Raw genomic sequence first — 12,454 nt, 5'->3', positions numbered from 1 at the left:
TTGCAAGTCAAGAAGGCCTGTATTGGAAGTGTAAACTGCTGTGGGAACATTGAAGAAGGAAGGATTACTCTGATTGGGAAGGCTTAATTTGCTTTTATAGAAGAAACAGTGTTTTCACTGGGATGTGTAAACTTTCAGGGCAGGTGTGAGTGAGGTAGATTTAGGCAAGTGTGGGGAGGACCTTGAATGCCACATTAAGGAGTTTAGACATTTGGCCATAGGCAATTATGAGCCTTCAAAGATTTTTTGAGCAAGTAAATAACATGATCATATTGGCATTTAGGTACAAGATTATAGCAGCATGAAAAATGAATTAAAGATGGTTTGTTGTGTTGGAGAAATAGAGAATGTCAGTCAGTAAGATGAAGCGTCATGAAGATGGCAGAAGACCATATGTGCCCACCATCCCCTTGCTTCCCGTGTCCTTACAGGAATTTACAGGAGATACTGTTTCACTATGTGTTACTTTAAAGACTAAATCTCCAGTGATGCTGGAAAACAAGGAAGAGTACCCAACCCCCCCACCCATACACATATATATGTTTTTGTGGGTTTGGTTTTTTTTATTTTTGTTTTTTTTGTTTTTTTGTTTTTTTTAGTTTTGTTACAGGCCATAAACTTCAAAAGACTCAAAGCAGATAGGATTGGATTGTTGAGGAAAACCTACATGCTAAAACATGCAGGAGAGAACTGCTCCAGAAGGGGTAGGGGTACTGGGTGGGCTGCACATCAGACATATGGATGCAAGGCTGAGGAAGGGCATGGGGCCATAAGCAGGGTGGTTAGTTGGAGGGCTGCATGAAGAGCAGCAGAGTAAATCAACGCCTTCACATTTGCTTGCTTGTGTTGAGCAGAAGGCAGTTGATACTTTTAGCCACAGCCTCAGGCACTGAATGTGGGGCTTGAGCTAAAGAGGCAGAGCAATGGGAAGACAGCTAATGACACTCAGGAAAAATGGTAGCAACCCCTTCTGAAAGGAAGGCAACCAGAATACCTTATCTAGCAGCATGTCCCTGGCATCTATGCCAAGCAAATAGAGAACTCAAAAAACCAGCCAGGAATTACCAACCATTTAAAGTTTATGAATATCATAAAGAAGACACAAAACTCAACCAACAGAACCTAAACCTAAACAAAGCAAATTAATAGAGCTAACAAAAACAGACTATAAACTAGAAGAGTCGGTTTCCTCAGAAAGACTTAAGAGAATATTGGATCCATGGAAAAAAAAATATAGATATTGGAAATTAAAAACCAATTTGTTAAGGTTTTTAAAATACACAGTAAATACATAAAATAGCACGGTGGGCCCAGTTTAAAAGCAAGTTAGTGAGGCAGCAGATCAAATGGAGTTATTCTCCGAGAGTATAACACGAAAAGATAATTGCATGGAAACTGTAAAAGAGAAAGGAGAGTTAAGACATTTCAACATCTTTCTTATAGAAATAAAGGCAAGAAGAGATAAAATGGAGGAGAAGATAATAAATAGTAGAAGCTGACTGAAGATGTATATCTTAGATTAAATTGGACCATTGAGTATGGAACAGAGTGACTGGTAAATGACAAAGGCCTAGTTAAAGATATAGTGCAAAACCTTTCAGAAAGAAAAACAAAAATAGTTACCTAAAGGGAATGGTAATCAGATTGCAGTAGTCTAAAGTGCCATATATATATGTGTGTGTGTACAAATGTGCATACTGGTTCTGTGGAGAGCCACTCAGATGTCCCTCTGCCCTTTAGAACTGAAATGCTCATTCTTGCTGGGAGTGGCAGGAGCTGACAGTAATCTACAAAATCTCTCCAGGAATTGCCCTCTGCTGAAGAAAGTCACTTTGCCCAAGGTCATGTCCCCTTCCCTGGAGTGACCCACATCTAGTAATTTAACAGTTTGGGGGATAAAGGCCTGACCCCTTTGTCTCCATTGAGGACAACTCTGAAGGGCCGTTGCAGCTCCAGAGCTCTGTGTAGGATTGTCTGAGGCCATCCTCTTTTCCTCACTTCCCCACAAGTGTAGATCCTAAGGCCACAACCAGCAAACTTTTTGCAAATGTGTCTCCACTTCAGAGTTGGTTTCCCAGGGAATGCAACCTGTGACAATGTTTTTAAACACAGTGTGATACTCACTAACATTCATTATGTGTTGGGATACAAAATTCCTTCAAAGACAGATGGAAGAGACCTTATTTTCTGACCATAATACAATATGAGTAGATATTAACAACCACCCCAGGAACCACCAACCAATCCTATTTATATTCACACACACACACACACACATACACACACGAATCTCTCTCTCTGTTTTGTTGTTGTTGTTGTTGTTGTTGTTGAGATAGAATCTCGCTCTTTCACCCAGGCTAGAGTGCAGTGGCGCAATCTTGGCTCACTGCATCCTCCGCCCCCCGTGTTCAAGCCATTCTTCTGCCTCAGCCCCCCAAGTAGCTGAGACTACAGGTGCGTGCCACCATGCTCAGCTAATTTTTGCATTTTTAATAGAAACAGGGTTTCACCATGTTGATCAGGCTGGTCTCTAACTCCTGACCTCAGGTGATCTACCCGTCGTCTCGGCCTCCCAAAGTGCTGGGATTACAGGCATGAGCCACCGCGCTAGGCCAATACACATGAACCTCTTCAGATTCCAAGTGCTGTGCATGTAGCAGACACTTACATGAAAGTAATATTTTAATGAATGTAGTGCAAGTTAAATAAAATTTTCTTTTTTTTTGAGACAGGGTCCTGCTCTGTCACCCAGGCTGGAGTGCAGTGGCATTATCTTGGCTCACTGTAGCCTCGACCTCACAAGCTCAAGCCATCCTCCCACTCAGCTTCCCAAGTAGCTGGGACTACAGGGGTGCGCACTACACCCGGCTAATTTTTGTATTTTTTGTAGTGACAGGGTCTCTCTGTGTTGCCAAGGCTGCTCTCAAACTCCTCCCAAGGTGCCAATTATAGGCATGAGCCTGGCCATCAAACTAAATTTGAGAGAGAATAGGTTCTAATAAAATAGTTTACTGAAACTGAGTAATTTAAAAGTGTTTTATTCTCTGACCGGAAATAAGAAAAAGAACATGAGTACTCACCTTTCACAATTTCATAAATTACATCTTATGTCACAAAATGACAGCTTCCCATTATATAAACAGAGTAAGTCTTCTGTTTGTTTTTTGAGATGGAGTCTGATGTGTCGCCCAAGCTGGAGTGCAATGCATAGTCTCGGCTCACTGCAACCTCCATCTCCCAAGTTCAGGTAATTCTCCTGCCTGAGCCTCCTGAGTATCTGGGATTACAGGCACACACCACCACGCCCAACTAATTTTTGTGGAGACAGGGTTTCACCATGTTGAGACAGGGCTTCACCATGTTAGCCAGGCTAGTCTCGAACTCCTGACCACAAATGATTCACTCACCTCTGCCTCTAAAAGTGTTGGGATTACAGGTGTGGGCCACCATGCCCAGCTGAGTAGGTTTTTAATATTGGATACTTACTTGCTAGAAAAATTATGGAGAACAGAATGAAAGTAATAAATATGAAATATGAAGACATCCTTATGTTCTGCTTTATCAAAATGTTTTTCCTAAACATAATACATTTATAGCTGACATTTGTTGGAAACCTGGCACATAAAACTTAGGTAATTAAATAAATGCATGCCTTTAAAACATCGTTAAGTGATGGAACCACAAATGTGAATGCTGCTCTGAATCTTTGCACCCTAAGCTATACCTGTCATGATTCTTTCTGATTTCCACTTTCATAGAGATGATCCACTTACTAACTTGGCCTCTCAGTATGTTGCTCTTCTTTCTTCTAACATTCTTGCCCTCAAACTAACCTTAGCCATGGTTATGCCTTAAAACTGATCATTATCAATCACTGTAGCCCTATCTCCTCTCACCCACAGTAATCTCAATCTCAAGTATCTTTTAACTTTCCAGCTCTCTTCCTCTAACATACTGATCTCAATAATTATCTCATACCATTAGGAGCTCAAATTCATTGATCCACCTTTTCATTGTCGATTACCTCTTTATCCCCTAGGTCCTCTCTTCCTGCCTTACTCAGTTTAAATTTTTTTGTACATCATTATCATTCCCTTGCCTCTCTCTAACCCTCATTAAATTCAGGGCTATTTGTGACCATATTTTTCCCCCTAAAGATGAACTACTACTAAGTTGATACAGCTAACATTTTTAAAAAATATTTTGAAATCGATAGCATCAAATTAGTTCATTTTAAATCAAAGTTGTTAAGATCTCTACTTCTTTATAAAATACAAGTCTCTCACAGTAATGAACTAGCTTCACATTTTGTGTGATTCCCAAAATCTACTGATAAAAAGAAATGCAATTTTTTTTCCCCGATGTAGATGAAAGCAGACTTTACATTGGGCCACAGAAAAACTCTTATAAGCACTGTCTATATATAACATGTATTTCACAAATAAGTTAGTGTTTCATATAACTAGTGTTTTTCTTATTTATACCATATGACTAACTTTAATCTATATGTGAATGTATGTTTAATAGGAAATTGCCCGGCATTTACGCCCTGGAACTCTCAGAGCAATCTTTGGTAAAACTAAGATCCAGAATGCTGTTCACTGTACTGATCTGCCAGAGGATGGCCTATTAGAGGTAAGATAACGAAGGTAAACATCCTATTTATATTTCAATCTCATAAATTATCTCAGAAGTTCTGATGTGTAAGAAAACTTTTTGTTTTATTATTTTACTTTAAGTTATAGGTTACATGTGCAGAAAGTGCAGTTTTGTTACATAGGTATACACGTGCCTTGGTGGTTTGCTGCACCCATCAACCCATCACCTACATTAGGTATTTCTCCTAATGTTATCCCTCCCCCAGTTCCCCACCCACTGACAGGTCCCGGTGTGTAATGTTCCCCTTGGATGACTGTTCCTTGGCCACCTGATGATTTTGGACTGCGGCTTTCAAAGACCAATTTGTAGTATGCTGTATAGCCTTCAAAGAATTTAGATATTTTTTCTGGTTGGCATACATTATGATTTTAAAATAATTAAATGGTGTGAAACTTGTTTTTACATCAGATGACTGTGCCATCACCATAAATTGCTAGTCATGAAAATACATACAGTTGACCCTTGAACAACGTTTGAACTGTGCTGGTCCACTTATATTTTCATTTGTTCAATAAATATATTAGAAAGTTTTTTGGAGATTTGTGACAATTTGAAAAAACTCTAGGGTGAACTTTGTAGCCTAGAAATATCAAAAATAAAAGAAAAAATATGTATATTATGAATGCGTAACATATAGGTATATACTAGTCTATTTACGTGTTAATCAACTTTTTGTTAATAGTGAAGCTCCCGGTCAACAGCATTAGTAGTTAAGCTCTTGGGGAATCAAAAGTTATACGTAGATTTTTCCACTGTGCAGGGGATAGGTACCCCATACCTCCACACTGTTCAAGGGTCAACTGTTTTCCAATGAAATTAAGAAGTCCAGCCAGGCTCAGTGGCATGCACCTGGAGTCCCAGCTACTTGGGAGGCTTAAGTGGGAGGATTGCTTGAGGCCAGGAGTTCAAGGCCATGGTTTGCTATGATTGCATTTGTGAATAGCCCTTGCACTCCACCCTGGACATCATAGTGAGACTTTGCCTCTAAAAGGGCGGGGGAGGAGTCTAATATACAGTGTGATAGTGTTACCCATGGCAAATTCATAGGGGTCTGCAGCAACCTCAGTACTTGCCTCTTCAGAAGAAAGAATCCAACCGAGGAAGCATAAGGCAAAAGGCGAGACTGAGGCAAGTTTTAGAGCAGCAGTGAAAGTTTACTTAAAAGCTTTACAGCAGGAACAAAAGAAAGAAAAGTACACTTGGAAGAGGGCCAAGCAGGTGACTTGAAAGACAAGTGTATGGCTTGACCTTTTGACTTGGGGTTTTCATATGATGGCATACCTCCAAGGTCTTGCATTACTTCTGACTACTTGCCCAACTCCTGAGATCTTATTGGGAAGCCACTCGTCACCAGTTTTAGTTGTTTTCGATCTACTAGGAGACCGCCTTTCCCTGGTGCCAGCTGTGACCAATTATTACTTCAGACAGATAGTTAACAACCACCTGACCATCTCCTGATGGTCTCCCGATACTCCTGGTGTGAGGTGTGGGAGCCCTTTCCTGCCCTGCTCATACCCGACTAGCTACTGACTGTAACAATAGCACTAAAAGTGATAGCTAACATTTTGGTCACCTTTATTAACCAGATTCTACCATGACACATGTGTTGTATAAATGATTTCTTTTCATTGCCATAGCAATTCCAATAGGCTGGTATTTGTTATATCTGTTTTTTTAGGAAACTGAAATTGAGACTCAGAGAGGTTAAGTAACATCCCTAAGCCAGACAACTAATATGAGACAGCCATATTTATCTCTCATATTTTAAATTAACATAAAATATGAAACAATGAAAGAATTCTGAGAAAATATAAGTGAAAATAGGTCTGGTTTAGGGTTAAGAAAGTCATTTCTAGACCAAAATCCAAGAAGGAAACTGTAAATACAAATTTTATTTTTTTAACTTCTTATAGATTTTAAAATTTTTGTGTCAAAATAAGCTAAATGAAATTTAAAAAGAAATAAATGTAAGTGATTATACTATAAATGACAGAAAAATGGCTGATATCCTTAATACACATTTATTTTAATGAGTATTATGTTTTATGTGAACAAATCTATTAGTCTTAAAAAAAAATTATGTCCTGGAAGTTGTACATAGAAAAGCCTTCCCCAAATATTTTGTTTTCATTTTCATACATTGAAATGTTCAATCCACCTGGAATTTATTAGGCATATAGTGTGAGGTATGGATTTAGCCAGCTATCACAATATTGTTATTAATAATAAACATTTTATCTAAATGGTTAAATCCATGGCTAAATGGGTTAAATCCTTCCATCCTTTCATTGTTCTTTCTCATTTATTGAATACTTATATACATCCTTGCCTGTTTCTGAACTTCCTATTTTATTCCATTGATCTGTGCCAGCAAAATACTGTTTTTATTATTATAGCTTATTTATACTTTACAAAAGTGTTCTTGGTTAGTCCCTAAAATGTATTCCTCCAAGTGAACTTTATTTTCTCTATTTATTTATTTATTTTTTGAGAGGGAGTCTCGCTCTGTCACCCAGGCTGCAGTTCAGTGGTGCGATTTTGGCTCACTGCAACCTCCGCCTCCTGAATTCAAGCATTTCTCCAGCCTCAGCCTCCTGCATAGCTGGGATGACAGGTGCGTGTACCACGCCCAGCTAATTTTTTGTACTTCTAGTAGAGATGAGGTGTTTTTTGTACTTCTAGTAGAGATGAGGTTTCGCCTGAGGTCTCCTGACCTCAGGCAATCCACCCACCTCCCAAAGTGCTGGGATTACAGGCATGAGCCACCACGCCCAGCCAACCTCCGAATGAACTTTAAATGATTTTTTACCGAGGTCTTTACTCCACCCCTACAAAATGCAAATGGGATCTTGAGTGACGTTACAATATGTTCATAAATTATATGGAAATGTCATATCTGTAATAGTGAGGTTCTCCAACTTCATATATGGTATGCCTCTCCTTTTATGCAAGCAGTAGAGTCACTTTTTTTCATATGGTTCTTAGTCATAGTCTATTAAATTTACCCCCATATTTCTTTGTTGTTGTTATAGGAAGTGACTTCATTAGCTCCATTAAGATTTCCTGATATAATCCAAGATATTTGTAAAACCTTATCTATTGTGCATCTTTGTATGAAATTTAGACATACTTGTGAAATGTAAAAATGTAACAAGCTTTATTTTTTAATAACCAAAAAGATAAATGTTTATTTAAAATTTATACTTATTTTATAAATAAGTATTTCCTCACCTTCTGATAGCTTAAACCTGTCAACTAGGTTTGAACAGAGACTTTTACTCAATGAGACTGAAATATTATTAACTATGAAATGTATACCCATTAAAAATATTATCCAAGGGGGACTGAGGGAAAAGAAAGAAAAAGGAAAAAGCATTATCTAAGGTATGCCTGTGATTTTGCTCATATCGTTTGAAATAGATTATTACTGCCTGTAGTTTGCAAAGCCATTTACTAAATGATTGAAATTTTTCTGATCTAACTACACTGGAGATTTCATTGCATACTAATGACTGTGTGGTTTAGATAATTAATCAAAAATCAGAAGTTAGAGCTTCAGTAGCTTCCTCTCATATGGCTGATTATTTTACTTGATGTGAGCTTGGATAAGCCACATTTTCTTTCCATGCCTCACTTCTTTTATCAATAAAATGAAATGAAGAGGGCTGATATAGTCAAAGATGCCCTTATCAATTAACTACTTTCAGATTATTATTTGGCTTCAGATGATAAAATACTATGAAAATACGTAAAAGCCAAATGAGGTATCTGGCTATAGGTCTTCAAAGTGAAAATCCGAGTGACACAAAGACAAGTTGTCTGATCAGTGAGCACTTTGTTCCTAAGATCAGCTCTTCATTAGGGGGACATCCTGTAGATGCAGAGTGACCATAAAATTTATTGCCCAATTAAACACACTTCAAAAGGCAGCTCTAATCAGAAAAGATGTTAGGACAAGAGGTATAAACCAAAACTGTAACATGCAAACTGGAATATATTGTTATCCTATTTATATGGCCAGAAGAGAAAGAGGGGAACATGCTACTTCTCTCAAAAAGTATGGCTTCAGTTTATATTTTGTCATTATCCATTATTTTATTTATTTATTTATTTATTTTTATAGCAAACAGTTATAGAACATGTTTTACTTGCTGGATTGTGATAGGATCAAACAACTCATTTCTGCTGTACTCCTAGAATTCATAGTAAGTTTGAGAGGTCAAAGAGCTTAGCATGAATACCAAAATTTGTTTTCTTTGAATATTGCTAATTGTGACCCAGTCAATTTTGTGATTATAGGAATAAATTATGGTATTTATAATATGAGACATTCTAGAATGTTCTTTCACCGTTAATGTTCTCTTATACTCTGCTGGTTGTAACTATAAAGATCTTATATTTATGTGTTAAAGACAGCATTGATGGAAAAATGTTCAGCTGAGTAATCAAATACCAGTTTTCTACTAATGGCAAAGAATTTTTGAAGTAACAATGCCCACTGCTGGCAATGCTATAGTAAAGTAGATACCCTCATAAAGCTGGTGACAACTATGGGCATAACATATTGAAAGCCTTGGAGTATTTCTATAACTTTTGTCCCAGAATTCTACTTCTTAGAATCTAAGCAAAGGAAGAGAGTGGCAGCAGGACTACAAAATGGAAAGTTACCTGCACAGATGTTCATGGAAAGAGTATTTGTGATCATTAACAATGGAAATAATATGCATATTTACAGATACATCCCACCTTCCCTCCTCTAAGAAACCTTCTATGGCACCCATAGTCTGCATCAGTCCGTATGTGTGTTTTCACAGCACTTTGCTCTCCTATACTATAGTGGTGTAGCCAAGAGTCAAAATAGCTCTGTACACCTGGGCAAGTTACTCATCTCACTGTGCATAGGTTTCCTCACTCTGTAAAACGAAGATAACAGTACCTGCCCTATCAAATAGCATTGTGCCTAGCAAATAGTGATTGCTCAACAAATGGTAGTAGTTATTATTGTTATACTATTACAGCAGTGTCTGTTTGCTCGTGTGAGACTGTGAATACACATAGGGAAGAGATTTTTTTCTTGCCTGGCATATAAAAGCTCTTCAATAAGTGATTTTTGAAAGAAAGGAAGGGTTTAGTTAAATAAATTACGTTTTTTGCACTCAGTGAAAAAGTGTGTCACCTTTTTTCTCTGGTGATGATGAAGACTCTGTAACGGTGTTTCCTAGCGTTGGTTGCACATCAGAATCACCTAACCAGTTTTTTAAATACTGATGTCCAGACTCATTCCCAGAGATTCTAATTTATTTATTTATTTATTTATTTATTTATTTATTTATTTTTGAGACAGAATCTCGCTCTGTCACACAGGCTGATGTGTAGTGGTGCAATCTCGACTCACTGCAACCTCTGCTTCCCGGGTTCAAGCTGTTCTTCTGCCTCAGCCTCCCGAGTAGCTGAGACTACAGGTGCGAACCACCATGCCCGGCTAATTTTTTGTATTTTTAGTAGAGGCAGCGTTTTGACATGTTAGCCAGGATGGTCTTGATCTCCTGACCTTGTAATCCACCCACCTTGGCTTCCCAAAGTGCTGGGATTACAGGCATGAGCTACTGCGCCTGGCCAAGATTCTAATTTTTTAAAACAATTTTAAACTTTTAGAAATGTTGCGGGTACAGTACAATAAACTTTTTTACTAATATTTGAGAGTATGTCATCAACATAATGTGCATACTTCTGAATCCTTCAGTGTGTATTTTTAACATAAAAGGGCATTTTTTTTTTTTTACATAATCACATTACAAGCCTCCAAATAAGGAAATCAACATTCATTTATTACTACATTACTACCATCTAATCCTTAGACTCCATTCCGATTTCACCAATTGTCTCAATAAGGTTCTTTGTTAGCAAAAGGATCCAGGTCAGGCCCATGCATTGCATTTAGTTTTCTCCTTAGTCTCTTTCAATCTAGATCAGTTTCTGAATTTTTCCTTGACTTTCATGACCTTAACATCTTTAAAGATAACAAGTAGAGATTCTAATTTAATTGATCCATTTATCCCTTGGTTCATCAGAAATTTTTCTAGATGGCTTCCACCTACAGTTCTAACAAGATACTGGCAAATTTATTTTGCTGTATGGCATACATTACTCATACAAGAAGTCATTTGTTGGCTCTTGTCTATGAAAATGAATGATGCCTTTGTGATGTTATGAGTCAACCTCGTGTACGCCTCCCCTCTTCTCCACTTCAGTGTCAGTTGTCATCTCACTCATGTCACCAGTGATACTTTTGAGAGTCAGTTTTACTTTCTCCTCACTTCCTTCATCTTTCCCCAGGATTCATTGAAAAACATATCTTTGGGAATCATTGTATGTGGGGAAAAAATATCTACTTCTTTGCCTTTCGCTTTACCTCCAAAGCTGTGGTCTTTTCCAAGGACCTTCTTTTTCTGATTTTCTCTTACGGGAACAACCAAAACTTTGCGTGTACTAAAACTGAGAACCTCAATCTTGCTAAATGGGCATATGGTAGAAAATTCAAGTATGTTCACATTTTAATTCAGTATACCAAAATGATAGGTCAATCATTCATTTAGGTACTTTTATTATTGTTATTATTTTGAGACAAGGTCTCACCCTGTCTCCTGGGCTGGATTGCAATGTTGTGATCATGGCTTACTGCAGCTTTCACCTCCTGGGCTCAAGCAATCTTCCTGCCTCAGCTTCCCAAGGGGTTGGGACTATAGGCTGTGTGACCATGCCCAAATAATTTTTTTTTTTTTTTTAGTAAAGATGGGGTCTCATCATGTTGCACAGGCTGGTCTTGAACTCTTGGGCTTGAGCAATCCTCCAGCCTCAGCCTCCCAACGTTCTGGGATTACAGATGAGAGTCACCATGCCTGGCCTGTATTTATATTTTTTAAACATTAAAACACTTCACTGAGGACACAGCCGTAAATAGAATACATGAGGCTCTTATCCTCACAGAGCTTACCTTTCAGGAGACAGTTATGTATAGCAAATATTTTATAGGATGATGAAAACAGGGGTCTTTCCTGTTTTTTTGTCTAAATGTTCTATAACTTGGTGATATCATGTTTGTGATTATAAAATTTCAAGAAGCATATAAAATATTTAATTGTATGTATAAGTGTAATTGCCCAACAGGTTCTTCCTGATCCCTGCACAGAGAAAATCAGTTCACCAAGACTGTGTTATTGAAGTTACCATTTTAATTGAAAAGAGGCTGCCCACATAAGAGATGGAATTATTGCTCAAATCAGTCTCCCCAAAGGATCAAAGGTTAAGGTTTTTATGGACAATTTGGTGGGCAAGGGCTAGGAAGTGGGTACTGCTGACTGACTGGGGATGAAATCATAGAGATGTAGAAAACGGTCCTCTTGTGCTGAGTCTACCTCTGGGTGGGGCCACAGGATCAGTTGAGTCATAAGTCAGGGTCCAAGTGAGGTCCATCAGCTGCCAGAATACACATCTAAAAAACATCTCAAAAGACCAGTCTTAGGTTTTATGATGGTGATGTTACCTATGGGATCAGTTGGGGAAATCACAAATCTTGTGACCTCTGGACCACATGACCCCTGAGCAGTAAAGCACTATAGAACCTACGTGTACATTTTAGCAGCATTCAGGCCGCTCCCGTAATCTTAATCTTGTGGCTTTTCATTAGTTTTACAAAGGCAGTTTTCAGTTTCTGAGCCAGGAAGGGGTTAGTTCTTACTTTCAAGTTAAACTATAGACTAAGTTCCTCTCATGGTGAGCTTGGCTGACACCCAGG

General features: G+C 38.1%; 1 protein-coding gene across 1 annotated transcript in view; it reads left to right on the top strand.

Annotated features, from left to right (window-relative positions):
* NME7 (NME/NM23 family member 7) overlaps positions 1–12,454 on the top strand; it is a 242,285-nt gene that overhangs the window by 199,826 nt on the left and 30,005 nt on the right. Inside the window, exon 11 of the mRNA XM_030937211.1 lies at positions 4,528–4,635. Coding sequence (XP_030793071.1) covers positions 4,528–4,635 — 108 coding nt within the window. The remainder of the gene's footprint in view (positions 1–4,527; positions 4,636–12,454) is intronic.

This window comes from Rhinopithecus roxellana, chromosome 8, assembly GCF_007565055.1.
Source record: "Rhinopithecus roxellana isolate Shanxi Qingling chromosome 8, ASM756505v1, whole genome shotgun sequence".
Taxonomy (NCBI): Eukaryota; Metazoa; Chordata; class Mammalia; order Primates; family Cercopithecidae; genus Rhinopithecus; species Rhinopithecus roxellana.
Note: the sequence above shows the minus strand (reverse complement) of the source record. Positions and strands in the feature narration are given on the sequence as shown.